Source organism: Calonectris borealis, chromosome 6, assembly GCF_964195595.1.
Source record: "Calonectris borealis chromosome 6, bCalBor7.hap1.2, whole genome shotgun sequence".
NCBI classification, from domain to species: Eukaryota; Metazoa; Chordata; class Aves; order Procellariiformes; family Procellariidae; genus Calonectris; species Calonectris borealis.
Window position 1 is genome coordinate 24,591,356 of NC_134317.1, and position 24,682 is coordinate 24,616,037.

The 24,682-nt window shown below is 47.2% G+C and overlaps 1 protein-coding gene across 1 annotated transcript; it reads left to right on the plus strand.

Moving 5' to 3' along the window:
- Positions 1-17,799: 17,799 nt before the first annotated feature.
- On the plus strand, positions 17,800-21,963 carry SP9 (Sp9 transcription factor). Its single transcript, XM_075153262.1, has 2 exons — positions 17,800-17,820; positions 18,569-21,963. Exons 1-2 carry the CDS (start codon positions 17,800-17,802, stop codon positions 19,922-19,924), a joined length of 1,377 nt encoding a protein of 458 aa, XP_075009363.1. The 3' UTR covers positions 19,925-21,963.
- The last annotated feature ends 2,719 nt before the right edge of the window (positions 21,964-24,682 follow it).

The window sequence follows — 24,682 nt, forward strand, 5'->3', positions numbered from 1 at the left end:
GACACATCTGAAACATTTACAACCCCTGGAAAACAAATCTACAGAGTCACTGACAGGGCTATGTCCAACCATTCTAACGAGAAAATAGAAATTGTTTTGCAGCACAAAGTGGGAGAAGACTTAATAGAATCAGTCACAGTTTTAGTGGTACCTCTGCTTCAATACCCAATTTATGTCAATTTGTACCCAATTTTCCTAAGTAGATGGTTGAGAGCAATATTACTATTTTTTATCTTCCAGGTAAGTGTATTTCTCTTTTCATTTTAGCTGGGAGAAGTTATGAAGTCGCTTCTCAGATGCAAGTTTCAGTCCATCATTGAATAATAACTTGAATGATTGCCCCTCTTTTCTTAACCCTTAGATTGGAAACACACTTGCACAGTCGGAATCTGCACGTTTCAATCCTAATCATTCTTTGTTTCAGAGAAGTACTGGCAAAACTAGTATTTGACCACTATCCCTATCAATCTCAATACATATTTCAGCCAAAAAGTTATAAAAGGTCTCAAATGTATCTAAGCTGTTTTCTCTAACTCAGCACACTCAGGGATGAAACTTCACGATGAAAGTCTTGATTTTGTTACGCAAAGAGCCAAGCAAAGCCATGTCTTGTTTTCAAAGTGAAACAGTAATTAAAATACACAGAAGAGAAAAAGGCTCACAGTATAAAAAATTGCAGATAAAAATGAAGAAAATAAGCGATCAAGAATTTTGCCTCAATAGCCACTATAGTTTAGAATAAAAACAGGAGCTCACACGTTCATTGCTTATTTCACTGGATAAAACTGGAAATCCAGATGACTTCACAGGTGAATCTTAGATGAAGTCAACCATTTTCACAGCAATTATCCGTGATACTTTTCATGTTGGCTAATGCTTTCTGCACGATCCCAGCAGGAACACAGGCTACTTTTAAAGGCATTCAACAATCAAGAAAAATTTCAAGTCATTGAAGGTCCACCCCAATGCAAATCTCAATGCACTTACCAACTCACAACATTTCTTGTAGGAAACTGGTGATGATATTCTGCCTGTATCTTCTGCGTATTTTGGAGCTGCTGGTGTGTGGCAACACAGAAGATCTATCAACTCACTTTCAATCTCATGGGTCATATATTCAAGGGGATTAGCAACAGCAGCAGCAAGATTTGCAGATCATCTATCTGCAAGGCAGAGTAAGAACTCCTCTTGATTCAGGCCAAAGGTGATCTCAAGTTTCTCCCATTATTTCTTCTGTAATTTCTCGGGTTTTTTGTTCAGCACTTGCTGTATCACTGGAATTAGATGGGACTGAAATACCAGGATTCTTTTGAGCTTAAGATTCCCACTTCTCTGAAGAGGTGTACTGTCAAGCACAAAATGCCTAAGAACAGCATTCAGTCAGGAAAGAGATGATGGTCACTAGTGCCAGTATTCATCTCGCTGCTGTGATAACATGAGGAACCAGATGACCTCCGCAGCATTGAAGCTGAAGTTATATCTGCTGTCAGATCATCAGCTGTGCTAGCCACAAAAATATCTTTAATAACCAGATTTGGTAAAGCTCTCGGTAAAAAAAAAAAACAAAACACCACATTGTACAGATCATATACAAATCTCAGCCATCTGCCCAGTCTGTACCTGGAAGTAAGAATGACAGAGCAGTCATGATGCAGTGTCCACTTCTCAAAGCTAGGAGAGGAATAAGGCAATTAAAAACCTGAACTGGCCTCTTATCTAGCCTCATTACACTTAGCACTTGCTTGAATGCCTTCTGCCCAGCTGAGAAACATCAAGCTGTTTTAGAAACACCCAAGCAAGGGCTTTTGGGAAACAGCCAAAGCTGGAGGACTCTTTGGCACCCTCAGGCTTAGAAAAGAAAATCTAGAAAGCTTCTCTAGTGTTTCAGGAAACTGCAAGATGAGTTAAAGCCATTAATTGCACAATTACAGGTGATGTTCTGTGGATGAATTTGGTTTCTCAGCCATTTTTCACAGATTCCTTTAGAAACAACCCAAAGGTCCCCAGCAGCCTGTGAATCACAAACACTGTCTGGGAGATGCTATGTCTAAGAGTATGCCATGAACAAATGTAATCATTAAATTTACAAAATAAATATTTTCTGTTTTTTTTTTCTTATTTCAGAGGTCAATTTCATATCAATATTATCTAGTACACAACATAATATTATATGCCATGCACTGAGATTGTTTATAAAATAGTTTCAAAAGTAGTTTTACTTCTTTTCTCTACTTAAGGTCGAATAAATATGTATGCACTCAATGTTCAACCATCACAGAACTCAAAAATGCCCCAAAGTTGTGCCTTTGACTTGAAAATCATAAGAACATGTAGCATTTTGAAGGAGGGAAGTAAGGTAAACCAATTATTTAATTTTCGATTTTTCTATCTCTAAGGCGAGCTGATAACTCCTCTTTAAAAATTTCAGCCTTCAATAAATTTATAAATATGCAGCTACAAGTGGGATGCAGAAGCTGCAGGATACTGAAGCCACTCCCGTAACATTTAAACCAGGGTGTACATCAGACCAGGAGATTTGTAGTAATCCCCTGCTATTAGTCACACTTTTCCTGAAAGTGCGCTGTTCCCCTATTAGCTGCTCAGCAGGGGACTCCATTTACCCTGCAAGCTTCCTGAAGTGGTCTGAGGCAAAACGTTTAAATTTTGGGAGAACCACAAACAGCAGTATCTCCAGAGTACAAAACATGACCTATTTTTTTAATTGCTCACAAAACAAGACATGTCCAAAGCGACATGTATACAAATAGCTTAACTTGAACTTGCCTAGAGCCAGCTCTGTAAATCACACACCGTAAGAAGGATTTGCTTGTGAAGCTTCCTCCGTTAAGTCAACAACCCATCAGGTGAAAAACTGATGCTCCAGTATCTCAGAGACCAGCCTTCTTGAAAGAAGAAATTATAACAACAACGAGGCCGCCTCAAGCTTTGATGAGTCTTCCTGTAGCTGACAAAGAGCCCAGTAAAAAGCATTCTGTGAGCAACTTCAGTACTGCAGGTTTATATTCCTGTAATTCCTGGAGACTGCAAGAGTTAAGCATTTTCAAAATACTTGATATCTTAAGGCTTTAAGGTCTTTTTCAGTATGTAGCTTTCAGCATTATTGACTGGAGAAATACCAGCCTACTTAATTTTGAAATGTGAAATTGCAATAGATTGTGAGCTGCGGTAGGTATGTGCATCTACAGACCGGGAATTCACCCAGGGAAAGCACCTGGAAAAAAAAAATCTCCCAATTTAAAAAGCCCTAAATACTGTTTCTTGGGGATACTCACTAAAATGTGTTTGTGCTTAAGAAGCTTGAGAGACTCTCTTTCTTTTAGCTGAGATTAAAGATGGTAATCTAAAGTCTCAAAACCCCGAATCACAAAAATTTGTCACATTCCTACTTATAAAAATGTTCTATTAAAATCTTTATTATAATATTGCTGTGATGGGGTGAATGAACGCTAAAAAAAGAAGTTCTGAAATTGATTCTGAAGTTAGATTCTAGTCATTAGATAATAAGGTATCAAGACATTTAATTGTAAGGCTTTTATTTATTATTTACATTTTGTTTTCACAACATCTAGCTTCAACTCTTCAGAAAGAGATTAAATGGCGACTATTTTTAATTTTGATACCAACAACTGCAAAATAATCCTTGAGATTTAGTAATACCAATCCAGGAATGCTTACAATTAAACAATTTGCAAATGTAGGCTAGATATAATTAGTATGGCTTGCTGAATGAGCTCTTTTCTTTGCATTTTTAACAGTCGCGGCTATGTTAATCTGAAGACAAAATCACTTTAGTGTCAATGTCCATTTCAGATAGTAGTGCACTGCTGAAAGCATATTCATATTGTAACCACTACCCATCACTAATAGAGAACTGCGTTTGGAAGGATTTTCTTCAAACTGATAGATCAAATGTGAAACTGCTCACAAACACAGGTTATGAATCTTTTCCGTTGTACGTATCTCTGTGGCTACATCCTACTTCCAGCCACTATAAACGAAAAAGAATGTTGAAATCAATAAGAATTACAGGTACACCTCATCTTCTGACAGCGTTACCTCTGGACATTTGCAGCATTGCATTGGCATGTTAAATGGCAACTTGCATATTCACAATGTTAATGTATTCACAGCAAATAGCTAATTAGTTTGCATTTTGCTTCCATCATAGAAAAATTGATTTTTAACAAATCAATGCTTTTGGCTTTTTTTTCCCTTTGACTTGTCCCAAAAGAGAAATTAAAGTTACAAGTTTTTTCTGGTTTGGAATTTAAAAGGTATATATGCAAACGAAGTATAGACCTATGACGCCAGAGTTGGGTAGGTCTTTTCTCCTTTTCATTTAATAAAACAAATATACTTGTATGCAAACACCAGATCTCATCCTAGAGCTAATATATACAGCTAATATATAATTACTACGAGATTAGATGTGATCCTAATCTAGCAGTAATTAGGTATAAATGAGGAGGGATTTTTAAATGAACCTTTGAGTGTAGGCCAGTGCAGTATCTCCTCACGTCAGTTCAAGTCCTTTCATTGGAAAGACTCCAAATACAGTAGTATTTTACTTCCTTAGACTGAGTAAAACTTCTTTTGGCAGAGTAAAGCGTCTTTTATCAGTAAAGTTTCAATATTTGAGAAGATTGTGAAACTATATAGGAATTGAACTACAGTCTAAAGTTCTGAGGCCCTATGACTGATTTCAGCGTGAGCATTGCTGCTTGAGATGGTTATACACAACTAGTTTCCCTGAGTTTACTTAGTATTATTCATATATTACTGTACGAAGAAATTTGGCTAATATCCCCAAACTGTTCTCTGCTGGGAAGTCAATGTTAACCAGATCCAGGGTTCCGCAGACTCATACACAATGTGGACATTTGAAGAAAGCAATGGTAACCAGAACTCCCTACGCTGCTGAAGGAGCATCCTTTCCAACCACAAAGTTAGAGGAGAAGTTCTGGCGCAAGTAGAGACAACAGTTTAATATATTCCTAAAGAATAGTTTAATTGGCTTTGTATAACTATTTCCCTCCTGCTCAGATATTGGTATGCCCCCATTCCTATTCTCCTAACCATGTGGAACACATACTCTTCTGCCACATGTTAGATTTCATACTTTATATTATTTAAATACCACGGCACTGTGTGTTATTAATCAAAATCTAAATATTTTGGAGCTGTTTGTTAAACAATTTTCTAGCATCAAAACCTTACAAAATCACAATCTGAGACACTCAGCTGCCTTGAAGCTCTCTTCAGAGAACACTTCAAAGAGGAAGCCTTTTGTAAAGGTCACTTAACTATATTCAACCCTATAAATGCAATGAAACATTTTTTGTTTCAAAAGTTAGAAAGAAGAAATGTTATGTAATTGTTTTAAATTGTTGGACTATTTAAAAAGTCATGTTAAAATAGTTAAGTTCTGTGATGAGACTTGTCTTATAACTTCTGACATACATAAGCTATAAAGCATGCCTATTATTAATTTCAGAAATAGTTTTGGATACCTACACTGAATTAAACTGTCACAGTTGATGTAATTATTAAGCAAGATTATAGACCATGCTCTGAAGTTCAGATAGGACCCATTTCAAAAGTCCTCTCGGTTATGAGTCCTAGAGCAACCTACAGTGACTGGTCACACAGGAGCAAGGTATGAAAGCTCTTTTTGTTTAAAGCTTCTCTTCTCAGAGTGGTGTGAATGCAAGAGATTTTACTTGTTAATAGATTTAATACATCTCATTAACATTTTTACATGCACATACAACCAATATGGAGCATAAAAGAGGAGCACGTAGTACTTGTCACTTGATTTCAAAACTGCAGATTTGTTGCCTGTATGAAATGATCTCAGACCGAGTAACCTCACTGCAGCAAATAAAATCTAGTGGACAGTTGTGCAGATGAACATTCTTAACATTATCAATCAAATTGCAGGCATCTGTAGTACCACTTTCACCTTTTTATATCAAGTGATGTGTGATCAAGGAGTGTTAGATCAACCCCAAGATAGCTCTGTGGCTAAACCAGAAAGAGATGCTCCAGCAGACAGTTTAATGCTGGACCTGCTGCATTCTTAAAAGTGGAATTAGCATTCTTAAAAGCGGAAATACATCAAAGCATGTACGCTTTTAAATACACTGAAATGTGGGGGAAATTAATTTACTTACAGAAATATTTTCAGCTACACGTTAGAAAAAAAAATCTGAACTACACAGGAAAAAATTGCTATCTATTCTGAATTTTAAATAGAGCGACAGGATTTGTGATGCTCTTTTCAACACTGCTGTTTTCAGGTTCACTGAAATGTTTGATACCTCCACAAACTAAACAGAAGATTCGATCTTATGGCAGTAGTCTCACCGAAGCCTTATGACCAGATAACCACTTCGTTTTACAATGCCATTTACACTTGTGCAAATCTGGAATATCCTCTCTGGAATTAATTTAAACTACTCTTGTGAATGCAGATTTACAGAAAAGAGTATGGAAATTAAAGCACATTGTTTAGCTTTTTTAAGATTTAAAAATATTCTTTTTAGCTAGGACAAAGAAAACATGGGCACACATGCATACATATGGCTGTACACACTTGCACACCTCCCCTGGAAAAGTAGCATGCCAGTATTGGCTGGCTAGCTGCTAATCATTTTGATCCAGGTAATCAACACAGAAATAACATATAGTTAAATTTTCTTCTCCTCTGAGAAATTTCAGATAACAACATTGAAGTAATTAATGGAACCTTTTCTTATTCTGTGTTAAATGCTTAAAAAAATCAAACAACTTACACTAAAACATGGTTCTAGCTGATTATAAAATTATAAAAAGCTGATTATAAAATAAGTCTTGCAAAAATAAATAGTTTTGTCCCTGATTCCAGAAACAAGATGGTATTAGCAGACAAATTATTAAATATAATAATCTGGACACATTTGCCATTTTCAAGTGTGTGGAGGGCCTGCAAAAGTGATTATTTCTTAGTCATGCAAATTACTTGAATTCAAAATAAAATTGCCAGTGTTTCTGGGGCAGCTTCAATGTTTAAAGTAGATTCCTTTTCTTTCCCTTTTTCCAATTGTTTTTATAGTAACTTTCATTTAATTGTGATAAACCACTCTCATCTTAGGAGTTTAGTAAAATATGAACTATAGAATAGGGAAAAAAATACTGGCCTCCTAAAGGATTTGTACCTCCTTTCTTCCTCCTTCTCCTTTTTTTTTTTTTTTGTTGTTGTTATATATATGTCTCTAAGGTCTATCTCTTGGTGTTTGGTACGCTATCGCTACGTTAAAGGAGAATCTTTACAGTTTGGGCTGGTCTAGTTTTTCAAGCGTGGGACACCTTCTGCTGCCAGGTATCAAGTGCCTTGTCTCCTGGCAAATGATCAGTTCTGAATCCCATCCTAAATGATATTTCTCTTTGGGGATGGAAAAAAAAGACACAACATGTTTTATAAAGCTCAAATTGGCCTTATCAAACAAAACATCTGCTAGATTTGTGAGTGACTTGTGACAGCAGGAGACATCAGCACTGGCCTCCCCAATAGAAGTCACTGCAGTTAATGGAAGCTATTATGGAAGAATTCTGGCAAGAATATTTTTTTTTCCAAACAGCTAGAAAAAATTAAAAGAAAAATACGTTATGTCGTTATGGTAACAGCTATTTGAAAAATACTGTAACAAAAGGCAATCGAATATCAAACTACCAAGCTGCTAGTTTGCCTATTTAGTTTTCTTTTTAAGCAGTTTATTTACAGAGATCCCCTCCCTCTTCCTTACGCAGCCACAAGTGTGAGTGTGCGTGCTCAGGTAAGACATCTGCAAATAGTTTGTGTTTGTAGAATTTCAGTCTTGGAGCGGCGAAACTCCAGATACCGCAGATTTTTACACATCACTAGAACATCCAGCGTTATATGGGCTGAGCCCCTCTCTCACATGGCAATAAAACCACATTTTGTAGCATTTCCAGTCTGCACCCTTGGCACAAAGAGGTGTTCCTGCACTCTTGTTGCTTCTTGTTCCTGCACTCTTGTGGCTAGTCTCTTTGCGGGTACCACAGCCACTCCCCGGAAAAGCACAGTATCGCGTCTCTGCGGTCTGGGAATCAGCACCTTCCCAACTGCTGGGAAAACAGGATTCCACAACAGTCTCAGGAGTTAGAGCAGAATGCAGCCATATACCTTTCCAAAGCCTGCAATTGTATTTTGCACTTTACGCTTTTTCAGAAAATTTTCTCTGAAGGAGCACAAGTTTCTACGTGCACTAACTTCAACATCTTGCTTGCAATAGGAGCATGTAGTCCTCACCCAGGTAAAGCTTCTGTTGAAGCTAGTGCATAACGACTTGGGTAATGGCTGAAAGGTCTGGCTACTTGGTTTTACATACTGATGTAGGTACAGTGATAACATGAAAGAGCTGGAGGACGCCGCCACCTCTTCCTTTTGGACCTGTGCTTTCAGCCATCACGTTTACAAAAAAACAGTCGAACAGCACACATTTTTGTGGTACTTGTCTCAGGCTGAACAAACCTAGGAGCTTTGCTAAATTTCCTCCAAACTGCATAATGGAGGATCAAGTTACACTGCATAAGTACTGCATAGGAATTGTGAACAACCTATTTCTTGATACAGAGATGAGATTTTAGAAATGTGAAACCTGCATTTTGTTTTACTGCTTTCAATCCCTCTGTGGTGTTTAACGGTCTGTGTTTATAGAGAGTCCCATTCTAATGAGAGTAACTAACATGGTTTATCTAACAGGATTACGAACGGGGGCAGGGAGATGTAGATGTTGGCTTCTAGTTGTTTTGCTGTAACTGGGACTTTTGTAGCCATGTTGTTTCCTAAATAGACAAATGTTTGTTAGTGTCAACACTGAAAATTATGTTCGTGTGCAATAAAAGCCACAAGAAATATTAGATAGCAAAAATCCACAACAGCTTATTTTGCATCACTTTGCAAAAGAGAAAGTGAGCTATCTGTCCTCTGCGACCATCCAAATTCAGCAATAATGTGCTACATAGGTCCTACTGATGCTCACATGTATATATGGGACTGCGTTTGGAGACTGAATGCAAATGGTGGTATTTTCTAACCCACCCAAAAATCCCTTGAGCATTTCAGACATTCCAGTCAAAATGATTCTTTAATGTGGGACCTACTTACCACATTTGTTTTACATTAGAAAATGCTGTATAGGTTGTTTACATTTGGAAAAGTCAGTGGAGAGAGATTTCTGTAAGTGTTCTGAAAGAAAGATTGCACCGTTACTGTAACAAGGACAATTATGGACAGACACAGGTAATAGCTGTTTAGAAAATGTTAGGAGCATTATTGTGGATAATAGACATTCTTTTCTTAGCATTGCCCTTGCCCGAGTTTCATTTTCCATTGGTGGTGTCCGCCTAGATTGCTTAAGACAGCTGTAGTCTTCTCATTTACATTAAGCCAACAAAAAGTTGGCTGCTGGGTTGTCCCAGACGGAGTTCATCTGTACAAAGGTCTGAAACTGTGAGGGAATACCTAAAATGTCAGACATGTCCAGTATCTAGTGCTGCTGCAAATTATGACCTCTTCCAGGTCAGAAAGGCCAAAATAATTTCCAGCTCTATTTTTCTAAAAGCCATTTTCATTTAATCTGTCCTTTACAAATGGTAAATTTAATGAGAACTTCAGGAATAATTCAAACTAAAATTAAGAAAAAACTTTGATATATACGTATTCAATTCAGATGTATTTTAGTAAGCAACAACCTGGCCACTATTGAAATAGTTCTAAAGTACTATTGAAATAATAGGTACGTTCGCAAAGGAAACCTGCTTTCTTTTAAAGTGACTGTATGCATTATTTCAGCTTCTTCTAATAATAGCGCATTTAATACCAAGGCCAAGATGCAATCAATCTTTTTTGTTGGAAGAAGGTGTTATATTGTACTTGTATGCTTATATTCACCGAGCAGTTTCAATCCGCTAAGCAGCCTGAAGTTCAGCAGGGCTGCTGCTTGCTTGCCCTCCGCTGTATTCCTCTTGCCCGCTCTGCGGGGCTGGGGGGGAGCAAAGGAGGTGAGAGGGAAAAGGGGGAAAAGGAAGAGGTCCCTCTCTAAAGAGATACTGAATTAAACTGGAGTGAATAGTTGACGTCCTCTGTAATTATACACACTTGAACTCTTTACAGTTGACTTAAGTTACTTTGCACCACATTGGTGTGGCCCTCCATATTGATTAAAAGCAGCATCTATTTACCTTAACAATAAATGTGGAGATTAGTAAAAGTTCACTTGATCACAATAAGATGACTGATAATCAAAGGGCAATGCAACCCAGATGGAATGTAAGTGCCTGAAGCAGCATGTTAGGAAGCATAGGCAGGTTTTGTACACGAGGGTATACGTGTGTGGGTTAAGGCTTGCAGAAAACCTTTCAAGTAGACAGTTTCTGTCGAGATACTTAAAGTAGAGGAAGGCCAGAACCTGTCCTGAGAAGGTTGGTCTACCAATTCTCCTGGCCAAAGTGACAAATACAAAGCTCTGGAGAAGGAAAAAGACTTTAAAGCACAATGTGAGTAAACGGACAATCTCTACAAAACCTTTGAAAGAGGCCTCCACATCTTTTATTCTTCTTTCACGTCTCCTCTATGAGAAAGAACAAGTTTAAGGCAAGTAGGACACACTGCTGATTCTACAGGTTAAGCTCTTGATGGCGTAGGGTCTATAAGAAAGGGAAGAACCGGGTTTAGTATGTGACACACTCAATAGAAACACTCCTCCTCTCGTTACGGGATCTCCTATAGGGAAGAGGGAGTACAGCTCTTATTTCTGTTGCATCTATCTGGTTTACATGGTAGACATTGCGTTTTACTAATCCCTTTTTATCAAGAAAGCAAGCAGCTGGTAACTGGAGAAGTGAAAGAATAGTCTCAATCCCATATGGACAACTTGGAAAATCAGATTCTGAAGTGGCTGTATCCGCACTTTGTAACAAAAGGGTCGTATCTCTTGATAGGACTTGACACCCATCCCTCGTTTCTTTTCTTTGTACCTATATTGACGCGCTGTGTGCTTACCTCCTCGCAGAAAATGACATGATAAAATGGTGACTTTTGACAAGCATTGCAGCGATTTCCAGAGGCCAAATGTAGAAAATAGTAGACCAGATTGTTACTGAAACACAAATGATAATTGGGATCTTAAATTAATAACATTCTCCCTCGTGTGATATCTCAAAATAAATTTCCAGCTGAACTAAGACTTACAAATGTTTTGGCTTTTTTTCTAACAAACACTGTCACCAGTTACACTGGTCCCATCAAAGTCCCATTTTAAAGAATATCTTAGTTAACATGTGGGTTTTTTTCTCAGTAGTTTTAATTCAGAACATGTCAGAACTGTTTAACACCAAGCCAAAGATTCATTCAGTCACTTTGCAGCTATAGAGAAGACAGTAATTTTGCAGTGCGAAGTAGCAAGGTGAGTAAGGTTAGCAAAAAGGTAAGGAAAATGCAAGAAAGAGAGGCCGTCCATTGAACGAGTGGCGAAGCATGGCCCTATTCCTTCCGACCTGAATCTCTATACCCCTAACAAATCGTTGGCAAGCGCCAAGCCACCAGCCTCTCCCAGCCCCTCACTGCGGGGCTGCCAGGAACTGGGAGGAATTTCCCCAGTGTGAGAGGTTCCCTGGGCCTTCTGAAAGGAGACGAATACAGACAGACCCAAGGCCTACAGGGTGGCTGCTCTGGCTTTGATAGCAGCTGATACTTTGTAATATCTTCGTTGTGGAATGGTTAGAATAATTATCCGTGGCGAAGGAGGCTGCGCGTACCCCCTTCCTCCATCACCTAGCACGTCCCAGCCCGCTCTCCACTCCATAGCTGCCTTGGAACTTCCAGGGCTCCTGGTTCTTTGTCCCCGATGTCATTAAAAGACTACAAAAAGCTACCCAAACACTTTGTAAGTACACGTGTAAGCCACTGCTTTCCTCCTTGCGTTGCATATGCACAGCAGATTAGGGGCTTGTTTAGGAAGCAGTCAGGAATCTCTTTGTTTCCTTCTTTCAGGTACAAGGTGAATTAATCTGTTTGGAAACCAGCAAATCCACCCCTCCCCTCCTCCCCGCATATGCCTGAATTCTTCCAGCCTACATCTCTTGACAATAAAGACAGATAAAGCTCGGATACCCTTCCAGACGAAGGAATTGAGCCTGTTTCTTTGCATGTAAGTTTTCTAAATAAATCGCTTTTGTTGTTTAAAGCTGTGATGAATGGAGACACAGGGCCAGGTTGGTCGCTGGAACAGTACAATGGATGTAAGAAGGTTTTTTTCTTTGCCATATAAATCATTCACATTGTTTAAGGTACATTGATCAATCTAATGGCTTGTAATAGGCTCCTAATTGCCACTAGGAAAGTACTGCAAGCTTGCATTTGAACGTGAAATGGTTCATGATCTGAGCTGAAATTCACCTTAAGCCTGAGCTCCAGTAATTACAGAACACAGAAGGAGCACAATGAAGGGTTCCCAGTCTTTCCTCGCCCTAATCCCAGGACAGGGGGAGGGGGGAGAGGGGAACATACGAATGCGGGGTCCGGCGTATTTTCCTCTTCCAAACCAGCAATTCATTAACGGGCAAAACCTGCAGGGGGATTTATTGGTCATTGTGGACCGAAGAGAACTTTGTAATGTCAATCATCCTGCCTATTACGCTCCCACATCTCTCTATCTGCAGATAGACAGCTTGCTTAATCACAACCAACATTCTGAGTCACGCCTGGCTAAAAGCGTGATATAAAAAGCTGGGACGGTATCGAAGCGGGGTACTAGGAGAAATGCGGGGACAGGACTCTTCTCTTGTGAGGATGCTCTGGCGAGGCACACGCCTGCTCGCCTGTCCCCGGCACCGAGCTGCTGCTGCTGCTGCTGCCGCTGCCGCCGGTGCTGCCGCTGCCGCCGGTGCTGCCGCCGGTGCTGCCGCTGGTGCTTACCTCCGCCCTGGCCGGCCCCGCGGGGAGAAGCCGCGGCGGCCGCGGAGCCGGGCAGGCAGCGAGGGACCCGCCGGGGCGGGACTGGTGCGGAGCAGTGCCGAGCTGGCTGTGGCCGCCGCTCCTCTGCTTAAATACAGACCTCATTACCAAGTCATCAGAGCTTCTTTAATAGACTTACGTGAAAAGGTGGTTTTACGCTCTATAGGCGTGGGTCCAACCGTTTACTAATTAAACTCCTTCTGTTTAGAAACACCTTCATTTTAAGAAAGCTTTATGAACGCTAGCACTGGCTGAATTTCAAACTTGCTGCAGCCTGAGCTTGTCATCTCTAACCTATATATCGTAACAGCACCGGAAAGCATGGGAACCAAGAGAGAAAATCCTCGTGCAATGTTCCTCATACAATGTTCCTCAGACTTTCCTACCAAGGCAGAAAACAAATCTACGATGCTGTTGAATAATCTTCCAATAATTGTAGTAATTAAAATCATCATACAGTCTGCAGCCACCTTCCTTCCTTTGACACTAGTCTTCCCTTGAATTGTTAACGTGTCTTCGGCTGAGATAAACAGAACAAGGGAGGTTTAAAATACATGGTCCAAATGAATTTAGCGGAAGAGAACTAGTTCCACAGACACGTTTTTGACTGCGCTCAGTAGACGAGAGGATTTCTAAAACTATCGTGCAGATTTTTTAAGCGGGGGGTAATATGGGTCTCCCCGTTACTCCTAAATAGCGTCACCTTAAAGATCGAGGAAAAGGTGAAAGCCCAGCCTGGTGCCCCACCTCGGGGCTCTGTGCAGGGGGGCAGGAGGAGCGGGGAGTGCAGTAGGTAGCTAACATCGCACGAAAGCTCAAGCAGAAATTCTTGGAGAGTGCCATAATTTTCATTCAATTTCCATGATCTACGTGATCCCAGGGCTCATTCCCTTTTTATTAACTATAAAAGATTTCCTTCTAATCAAAAGCTGCACTTCATCTTTACCCACAAATGAAAAACTCTACAGCAGAAAGAATTCAGTGGACTCAACAGGCACTAAGGTCTGTATTTTAACACCATCTCTACATATCCTTCCCCCTTTTAATAGCTACTCTTGGGCAGAATAGTGGGAAAGCCTTTTCTTCACTGAAGTTACTAATTTATCACCAGGTCCCCCTCTGCGTTGCCCTGATAATCGATGGTGGTTTCTAGATCACATAAATGAAAAGTGTAATTGGGGGGGGGGGGGGGGGGGCGCGTATCGCACGGAAGTCCTGTTGCTAAAAGAAAAAAAAAAAACAGAAAAAAATCTGGCAGGACGCAATTATTTATCATCTCAGCGATGAGCAGTTTGCCTGTTTGCTGCCCACATCCCTTCTGTTTGGCAGAAAATGAGGCTGCTCCTCTGGAACTTGGAAGGGTTTGCCCCTTTCTCACCCGTAACATCCATGTGTAAAACTCCGTGCCCCTCCTAGGATTCAGGGGAAATTGTACAGCAACCTTACATTTAACTGCTGTTAAATCGATTTATTTGGAAAATATTTGGCAGCTCTTTCCCAGAGCTCTGTTGGAACAGAAGAGCCATTTCATCTGACGCTCTTGAATATGAACCCAGGAGCCTCCCAATCAGCTTTAATGAACGAATTGTTTCCCAGCTTTACCTCCTAAAGACAGCAACTTTAGTAGTTGCACAGATGAAAAGACACGCGTAAAGGGAAGATGGGAAACAATATTGTTCAAAGGAAGTGAACTGTTGCATTTAATTAGGCTATTCTTCTTTATTAGTATTCATATTGAGATTTTTTTTTTAAAGATTTATGTTGATTTAACCGTAATGTATTTATGATGTAAATATATTCCGAGATGAAAACGTCACGGATCAATTGTAAAGGACCCGGATACATAATTTTAAAAAATCAGTTTCAGTTTATATGAGGTTCTCACCCCACTTTCTCTTCTTAGTCAGATTTGTTTATGCAGAATCGACATTTAATAGTGCTAATTGCACTCCAGTTAAATTGCCCTGATTGCAGAAAGGGAAGCAATTTTCGTGCTCTCTGTCTGGGTTTGGAAGAAATTGTTTTATATTCACCTCTTTATAAAGAAGTGGAGATAAGGCACCGAGCCTTTGCACAAATTGCACTTATGGGCTGACTGGCAGCATTCAGGCGCTATAATAGAGCATTATTTGGCCGTTTTGAATAATGTAAAGCATTTGCTGAAAGCTATTCTCCTGAAAATTGCTTTAACTTTTAAAAGGGTGATGATTCACTCCAAACCAGGCCTTTGTTACGTTGTCATTATCCCCCCAAATGTTTTAACAGTCAGCTCAACACTTTAGCGTAACACATTGATCTTTGTTTAAAAACTCGATTTTTGGAGTATGAAAAAATCTGTCAGAAAATACTTGACCCCCTAAAGATTTGAGCAGCGTTCCCCCTTTCGCCGCCATTCGCTCAGCCTTTCCACCGCCTGCCTCCTTCCTGCGGGTTTTGGTTACTTTTCCCATTACAAAGGGGGCGAGGAGAGGGATGTCAGGCAGGCAGAGCCATCCGTCTGCCTCCAGGCACAACAGAGACCCCACTTTGCCGGGGGAGCGCAGGCGGGCAGCGGATGCCTTTACTCGCTGATGTAGAGGCAACATTTTGAACGTCACGCTCTCGATCTGCCTTCCAGCCTGTTTTATTTACGACTTTCCCCGAGGAGAGGGGAAAGACCCTCTCCCCCCGCCGCCTCGGGGTTGGCCCGAAGCGCCTCGCTGCCACTTGGCGACCGCCTCGGCAGGCTCCTGGGAAGGAGCGGGTTCCCCCCGGAGGAAGGAAGGAGGGAAGGAGTCACCTGTTGGGCGATTGCTCCCGGGTGCCCCTGTCGGACTCCTCTCCTCGCCCGCGGGGGTTACGTCGCTCCCCCCGCCACCGCCTTTCAATCGCCTCCACCCGCCGAGCGCCACAGCCCCCCCGGGTGAAGCCGCCGCGTACGCCCTGCTCCAGGCAGACCTTTCGGAGGAAGGGTTCGCAGTGCACTGCCCGGACCCCAGCGCTGGCTGCGAGGCAATGTGGAAAGAATTAAGCGCAGGGCCGTATTTCCTCCTACCGCCCCGACTCCGTTCAGTACGCGGCGACAAAAAGGCGAGCGCCCTTTGAAAATAGCCTTAGACGTTTAAATAAAAGACAATCCCCAGGGACGTCCTGCCCTGGCGTGGCAGGCGTCCTGCAGATCGCATAACGCGATGTACCACAAAACGCTATGCCCGCCTTATTTAAGCACGAAAAAAATATGTCAAAACAAGTAAAGAAAAGCGAAATCCTCTCAAATTCGCGGTTTCTCCATCTTGCTCCTCAGCGATGCCTATTTTGCATCTGCTAGGAAGGTTTTACACTGGATGGCTGAGGCGGCGCCGAGGAGAAGGAAATATTGACTCAAATGCAGAGCAAGCACCCGGCGTTGCTTGAACGCACTCGTATTTCTGGTTCAGAACTGTACCCAGCTGCGCTGGGGACGGCAGCAGCTGAGGGAAAACCTCCTCTTCCCAGCCTCACAGAGACGATCGCAATGACGAAAAGTTGCACGCCTATTGATCTTCCGCGGACACAGTACGGGCAAGTTCTAGCCAATTACTTAAGCAGCCTCCAATAATTACAAATCAAAGGGACTAGCTTGCAAGACATTGAGGAGCCGAGGTCTGGACTTACATTTCGCACATGCAGAGAGCAGGTAAAGTCTCTGTCGCTCACTGGGCGCGTGGAGTGTGCACAGTGCAGAGGCCACAGGCAAGTGCTGGGGAGGCTTATTCCAGCAAGCCTTCTGCCATTAGCAGCACTGTTTCCACGGGGGTATATGAGGCTTGAAAAACGTGCTGCAGGCTGCGAATTTGACTTTCAAAGTATTTTGCCGGGGATTACTCTGTAAAATAAAATCCTCTCTCTTAAGCGACAGGATGTCATATGCCCCTCGTCCCCCCTCCCGCCCCGGTACGAGAGCAGAGGGATGCCTGTCGGTTCCCTGCCTTTGGATTTTTTGGCGCTTTATATAACTAAAAAGCCCCCTCGGTTCCTTTTGCAAAGAACGTAAGAAATACGTTGTGCCCGGAATCACTGCTAGTATTTAGCAAAGCAAAACCAAAAAACGAACGTGTTTTCATAAAACGCCATTAGGCGCTGTTGGGTTATTTGTATCCAGTACGGACAGCTGCCCGACGGCCTGTCAAGGAAGCCAAGGGCCTGTTGAACAAAAGCGGCGCAGGTACGGTTTACTGGACGCGAGGACCGCAGGTGACTGGATAAGCAGCGGGGGATCTAACACCTCCTGCACAGTTTACAGGCGGCGGCGGAGCGGCGTCCGGCCTGACACCAGCCCTCCGCCCGCGCTGACCCCCGCGCTCGACCCCTGCCCTCTGCGGCTCTCCCCGCTCCTCCCGCGGCCGGCCGCTGCCGGGGCAGCGTCGCCCCGGCCGCACGTCTCCCGGCTTCTGTCGGCGGGAGTCGCACCCCGGCGGGCAGCCGGGGTTTGTAGTTAATTGCGGTGCAATCGCCGCAGTCCGGAGCGGGGAGTTTTTTCCCCGCGCGCTGACTGGCACGCGCCCCGAGCCCCGGCGCCGGCACCTCCGCGCAGCCTGATTGGCTGCCGGGCCGCTCCGGCCCGCTCCGCCCGCGCCCTCATTGGGCGAGCGCCGCCGCCAGCGGTACTTCAAAGCGGGCGCTGCCCGCACTTAGGCAGAGTTTAGCCCCGCCGAGCCGGAGTGTCCTCAGCGCCGCCGGGCAGCGCGGGGCGCACCGCCAGCGCCGTCCCCTCCGCCCCACCGCCCGCCCAGGGACGTGCTATGGCTACGTCTATCCTCGGGGTAAGTCGGCGCCGCGCGCTTCCCCGCGGCCGCTCGGCCGCGGCTTCGCTGCCCTCTGCCAGCGCCGCCGCTGCGTTGCGGCTGCCCCCCGCGCAAGTCGCGCTGACCCGCGGGCGAGAGGCGATCCCGACCCCCGCCTCGGGGGATCTCGCTGCGGGTCTCCCACCGGGTCGCTCGCAGAGAGGTTAGTCTGGAAACTCGCTGGGCCGGAGAGAAGGCGGGCTGCCTGTGCTTTGTTTTGTTTTCTAATTTTTTTTTTCTTTCAAACTCGAAGTGCTGCGGTAAATTTCCAAAGATCCCTGCTAGCTCGGCTCTGCGCGTGGCGCCGGTCGGAAGGCTCCGCGCCCCGCTTGCCTTTCTGCCATCTCGTTTTTCCGCCGCTCCTGTACGGCGGCTCGAGGAGACGCCGCGTTTCGTTCCCACGGGATTTCTGGTTTAACGGCGGCAGGCTCGAGCAGCCCGGCGCTGCGCGGGGCGTCCCGAGCCGCCCTCGCGGAACACGCGTGCCCCTCGTCTCCGCCGGGATCCGCTTCCGATGTAAATCCTTCGGGCGCCGAGGCCGGTCCCCGGCGGAAAACGAGTCGAGCCGAGCCGGGCAGAGCTGGAGCCTTCCTCCAAAACAAGAGAAAACTTTTCCGCCGTGCCGCTCGTCGCGCCGCGGTTCCCCCCAGCGCCGCCGCGTACCCGCGGGAGCCTGGCGAGGCGGCAGGGGTGAGGCTGACGGGGGCCGGCTTTGTCTCTCCCGCAGGAAGAGCCGAGATTTGGAACGACTCCCCTGGCCATGCTGGCCGCCACCTGCAACAAGATCGGCAACACCAGCCCGCTGACCACCCTGCCCGAGTCCAGCGCCTTCGCCAAAGGGGGCTTCCACCCCTGGAAACGCTCCACCTCCAGCTGCAACCTGGGCTCCAGCCTGTCGGGCTTCACGGTGGCCACGAGCAGGGGCTCCAGCGGACTGGCCAGCGGCACGGGCACCGCCAACAGCGCCTTCTGCCTGGCCTCCACCTCGCCCACCTCGTCGGCCTTCAGCAGCGACTACGGCGGCCTCTTCTCCAACTCGGCGGCGGCGGCGGGCGTGTCCCCGCAGGAGCCCGGCGGGCAGTCGGCCTTCATCTCCAAAGTGCACAGCTCGGCGGCCGAGAGCCTCTACCCGCGGGTGGGCATGGCGCACCCCTACGAGTCCTGGTACAAGTCGGGCTTCCACTCCACGCTCTCGGCGGGCGAGGTGGCCAACGGGGCGGCCTCCTCCTGGTGGGACGTGCACACCAACCCGGGCTCCTGGCTGGAGGTGCAGAACCCGGCGGGGGGGCTGCAGAGCTCGCTGCACTCGGGCGCCCCCCAGGCCTCGCTGCACTCCCAGCTGGGCACCTACAACCCCGACTTCAGCTCCCTCACCCACTCCGCCTTCAGCTCCACCGGCCTGGGCTCCACGGCCGCCTCGCACCTGCTCTCCACCAGCCAGCACCTGCTCACCCAGGAGGGCTTCAAGCCCGTGCTGCCCTCCTACACGGACTCCAGCGCGGCGGTGGCGGCGGCCAGCGCCATGATCTCGGGCGCCGCCGCCGCCGCCGCCGGGGGCGGCTCGGCCCGCTCCGCCCGCCGCTACTCGGGCCGCGCCACCTGCGACTGCCCCAACTGCCAGGAGGCCGAGCGGCTGGGGCCGGCGGGGGCCAGCCTGCGGCGCAAGGGGCTGCACAGCTGCCACATCCCCGGCTGCGGCAAGGTGTACGGCAAGACCTCGCACCTGAAGGCGCACCTGCGCTGGCACACGGGCGAGCGGCCCTTCGTCTGCAACTGGCTCTTCTGCGGCAAGCGCTTCACGCGCTCCGACGAGCTGCAGCGGCACCTGCGGACTCACACGGGCGAGAAGCGCTTCGCCTGCCCCGTCTGCAACAAGCGCTTCATGCGCAGCGACCACCTGAGCAAACACATCAAAACGCACAACGGGGGCGGCGGGGGCAAAAAGGGCAGCGACAGCGACACGGACGCCAGCAACCTGGAGACGCCGCGCTCCGAGTCCCCCGACCTCATCCTGCACGAGGGGGTGGGCGCCGCCGCCCGCGGACCGGGCAAGGAACCTACCGCGGGGCCCGGCGACTCCTAGGGGCAGCGCCGCCCGGCCCGGCCCCGCGCCCCGGCGGGCTCCCCGGGAGCCGCCCGCACTCTGCTCCGCGCCGGCCGGAGGGACGCCAGCCGCCCCGCCGCGGGCGGCGCCCGGGGCCGCAGCGGTGGCGGGCGGGCGGACGGACGGCGGGGCCGGAGAGGCGCGGCCCCCGCCCCGTAGGTACGAAGTGACACTTTCTTCCGCTTCCTCTCCCTCTTCTCCTTCTGTCGGAAGGAAAGCACCCTAAGAGAGGCGTAAGGTGAGAAATCAAACGGCGAGTCCGAGGCGGTTCCTCTGTATCTCATACACATCTGTATAAATAGGGTTCAAAAAAGAAAAAAGGAAAAAAAAGAAAACCAGATCGTGTTCGCTTATTTTTCTTGTAAATGTTGATCTGATAGGGGATTTCCTTTTTTTTTTTTTTTTTTTTTTAATTGGTGAATTCCTGAAATTCAGGGAGGTTTTGGGGGTTTTGGTTCCTTTTTTTTTTTTTTTTCCTTATTTTAAATTTCTGATGCACTTTGTGGAAGTCAGTATATATGTAAAAGATATTTAAAATGTTGAGTTAACATTTCACTCAAACACACGTAAGTTAAGGTCTCTTAAAGAAATTAAATGCGTTTATCTGTATGGAAAAAATCTTGACATATTTTCATTTTGGTATTATTAAAGGACTCTGAACAATATACTCGCGGGTTTGTTCTTCTTCGTGCCCCCTCCTTCTCCCCGCGCAGCCCTCGCAGGGGTCAGGTTTTTAGGAGCCCTCGCACCCCTCCCCTGTCCTCCTTACAGTGACCGTGATTAAAAATCCGGCAGGCATCGATAGCCGGGAGGGGAAGGAGCCGGCCCCCGAGCCAGGCGCGCTGAAGCGCTCTGGCTGCTCTTTTCAAACCGCCCTAGTTCTGGTTTATTATTTTAAAACCAAATTTAAACCGAGACCGGCTACAGCAGCCAGGACCCATGCCAGGCCCTAAGCGCCTTTGGTGAAACCGGCCCCAAAATCGAGTGAAACCGAACTGTGCCGAGGAACGATTTATTTGACTTAAAAAGCCTTGAGCGCCACAAGGCTGCCTAGGTTGGGAGGTGATCTCGGGGGAATAAATCGCTAGAGTCAATACTCCGGAAAAGACATTTCATGCCTAAATGAAAATCTTGTTAAATGTTATTAATTTTGACTTAGAGCACACAGCAGCCCCCTGTGCCTTGTATTCCCTTATTAGGGATTCATGTCTTATCAAATATCTAATTAATCTCCTAGACATCATTTGTTCTGGCCAACTTTATCTCAGCTGGTCCACGGGGAAAACTCCGAATATTCTCGGTGACAAAGCTCCCTTGAAGATCCTTTTAATTGTCCAAATTAACTGCACCAAATTTGCATGTCAAACGGTAAAGGGCAACCTGAGATAAAATGTAAACGTTTTAAAAGCCCCAAACTAAGCACTTGATTTGATAACTAGGCTTTTTAATGTTATGGAAGACAACTGCTCCTTTCCTTTTCAAAGACAGTTGATCTATGCAAATAGTGAATTGGAAATGCTTATGTCCCCATGCAGTCAAATGGTCCTTGCATGTTATTTGAATATCAGTGGCTCTGCTATTGAAAAGGTTCAAGGATGCTCTCTGACTTCTTTGTGATTACTCAGTGCAGCGTCTTATTCTGAAGAAAAAAAACTCAGGAATAATTAAAGGCTGGGCTAAGGCCTGGGAACACATTTGGGACAGGAATCTCATTTAGACAGGCTCTTTCAAAATAAGGCACAGTTAAATTGACCAGAAGGCAATTATTGAAATGAAAATTATTTTCACTCCCTTTGTCTCCTGACCACCAACCTAACAGCCACAGTATTTTTTTAAAGGCAAATTGTTAAATGAGATAATTGTGTTATTAAAAAAAGAAGGGGGGGGGGGGAAGGAAAAAAAAGTTAATTTAGTCTGCCCGGTGCAGATTGGAGGAATACAAATATTTTAATCCTCCATAAAACAGGGAATGCAAATAACATCGGGAAACGGATTCTGCTGTCGGCCACCAACCGGAATAAAGATGTTGCGTTAAAAAAAAATACATCTGCCGTGAATACTAATAACGGCGTCCCACCTCCTCCGCGCCACTGTTGCACAAAAGCGACCGGGCAGCGCCGACACCGCCTCTGCCCCGGGGCGGCGGCGGGAGCCCGGCGGGCCGTTCGGCGGGCAGGGGCGACGAAGCCTCCGGGAGATGCACCGCGCATCTGGCTGCCGGCAGCACCCTCCCCGAGAGCCGCTCCGCAATTTTTCTGGCCGAAAGCATCCCTGCAAGTTCCCTTTTCTCCCACCCCCGCCCCGCCGGCGGCTGGGTGCCGGCAGGTTTCCCGGCGGGCAGGGGAGAGGAGGGGTGGGGAGGGGAGGGGAGCGGGCGAGGGGGACGTGCTCGGGCAGAGGTAAAATAAACAGCGGGCTGGCTCGCCGGGCGGCGGGACGCGGCTGCCCTCCCTGCCGGGTGGTGTTGGGGTTGCGGAGGAATGCACCCGCGCGGGGTGCTGAGCAGAAGTCAGCTTTGTTTTCGATTTATAATAAAACACATCAAAGGAAACCGTCCAGGTCCAGTTTCTGCCAGGCCGGGGTTACAATTCTCAGCTCAATGATCAAGGACCTCTTTGCATTGCCTTTGCCCCTTCGGGTCAGAAAACGTCCATCACTTACAGACTCCCCAGAAATGAAGAAGGGAGCAGCTCTGGGCCGCAGAGCCGGTTCGTTTAACCAGGAAAATAGAAAGCATGTCACCTTTTTAAAAATAAATGACACCATTCTTTCGTACATGTTGGCGATAATTATATGGTCTGGGGAACTTTTACACAAAGAAAAACTAAAGAACAGACGGTGTGAGAACCGAAAAATAAATCTGATTGCACTTTCTGAATCCGTAGTTCAGCAGCACCTCTTTAAGGGGAAGACGCTAACCCGGGAGCAGGAAAGCACCGGGAGAGAGCGAGATGCCCTCCCGGGCTCCGGCGAGGAGGGAGAGCCGGGCTCCCCGCCGCCTTGGCCCCGCTCGCCCCGGGCTTGCCCGCGAGCGGAGCCCAGCTCCCGTTTACAGCTCCCTGGAACAATTGCTTCCCATTCCCATTCCCACACCTGGCGGGCAGCAGCGTCACGCCGGCTCCTCGAGCCCGTGAAAATGCGGCTAAAGACCAGCCGGCGACGGCAACCACCAACGGACGGGAAAAGGTAAAATGCCAGGAGAAATTATCGAGTAAATGTCATTCGATCGCCGAGTCCCCGGTCCGCAGGAAGCGTGTCCCCTGCCCCCCGCGGCCAATTACAGCCCTAACGGCTCGGTTTACACTTAAAAGGTAACATTAATGTTTTTGTTCTAATGAGATAATATATAAACACCCGATCCCGTGCCCGGACAGTTTCTTAATTGCGTCTTTCAATTCAAACGGAAACTTTATCTGCGGGAGCTGTAATTTATTCGCAGCCATTCTCTGTCCGCCGAGATCCTCTCCCACCCTTCCGAAAGGCGGATGCAGGGAACCTCACAGACGGCCCGCCCCTCGGGTAATTGGTGCGCTAAGTGTTTATTTTAAGTGAGAATAATTTAGCTACAGATTTCCTCAAGGAATAACATTCTTAACACATCTGAACAGAAGAGAAGCCCAGGCCCGGGCTGGCGGCGGTGCCCGCGCTGCCCCGCCGGGCCGCACGCCGGCTCCCGGGCGCCATCTAGAGGCCCGCCCCGCGGCCCGCCGCAGGCTCGGGGGCGAGGCCGGAGCCCGCCGCGGGGGCGGCGGCGCTGCGCGGGCCGGGCCGCGGCGAGCAGCCGGCGGCGGGAGCGCGGGGAGGCCGCGGCGGCGGGAGGGGGGCGGGGGCCCCGGGAGCGGGCGGGCGGGCCGGCCGGGGTCAACTCCTGCGGGAGACGGCAGGGGCGGGGCGGGCCCGCGGCGGCAGCGCGCACCCAGCCGAGGGGAGGCGGCGGCGCGGCGGGGTGGCCGGCTCGGCTCTGCAGCTCCGCCGGGGCCGTCACCCGCCAGGGCGGGCGGACCCTCGACCACTGGTGCCGGCACCCCGCCGGGGTGGGCCACCGCTCCCCGCCGGGCTCCGCCGGCCCGCCCCGCGCCTGCGACCGTCCGGGGGGCACCCGCCAGCGGGCACCGGGCGAGGCACCGCCGCCGCCTCCGCGCCGCTGTTTTAACACAAACCCGCGGCAGTGCCTATTTCCGAGATGTGCTAATTGCTACCTGGATGGCAGGGCGCGAAGTCCTTGTCCGTTTCCTAGTACAAAGTAGGTTGCTAGAAAATTTGAAATTGCCTTTCAGCCTAAAGCTGCCTTACCTGAATGTCATAATTACAGTAATTATGTACATCCAAATTACATGCTAATTAAATTAGAATCAAATCGTTCTAAATCGAAATCAAATGAGGTAGCGAGAATTAATCAATGACAACATAAATAGAGAGCTTCCTTCAGGGATATTTATTGTAACGATCCAAGCAGGGACCTGATCTGGAAGTCACCTGTTTATTTACTTTCGGAACAGTAATAACGCACGGTTCAGCGTTAATTTTAAACCACCGGTTCCGCGGGGCGGCAGAGCTAAAGGGCGGCCCATGAACGCCCTCGCCCGCGGACGGAGGCTCTCCGCCGCCCACCTCCAGGCGAACCCCCGGCCGCCCCGACGGCCGCTCCACGGAGCCGGAGGGGGCGGGAGCCCGCCCTGCCTTGCCCTGCCCTGCTCCGCCGCCGCCCTCAGCGCCGGCCGAGCCCCTGCCCCGGCC

Bases quoted from the DNA above. Each gene is read 5' to 3' on its own strand.
- SP9 (XM_075153262.1), top strand. From the start codon at position 17,800: ATGGCTACGTCTATCCTCGGG. The intron at 17,821-18,568 runs GTAAGTCGGCGC...TCTCTCCCGCAG, and splicing joins TGGCTACGTCTATCCTCGGG to GAAGAGCCGAGATTTGGAAC.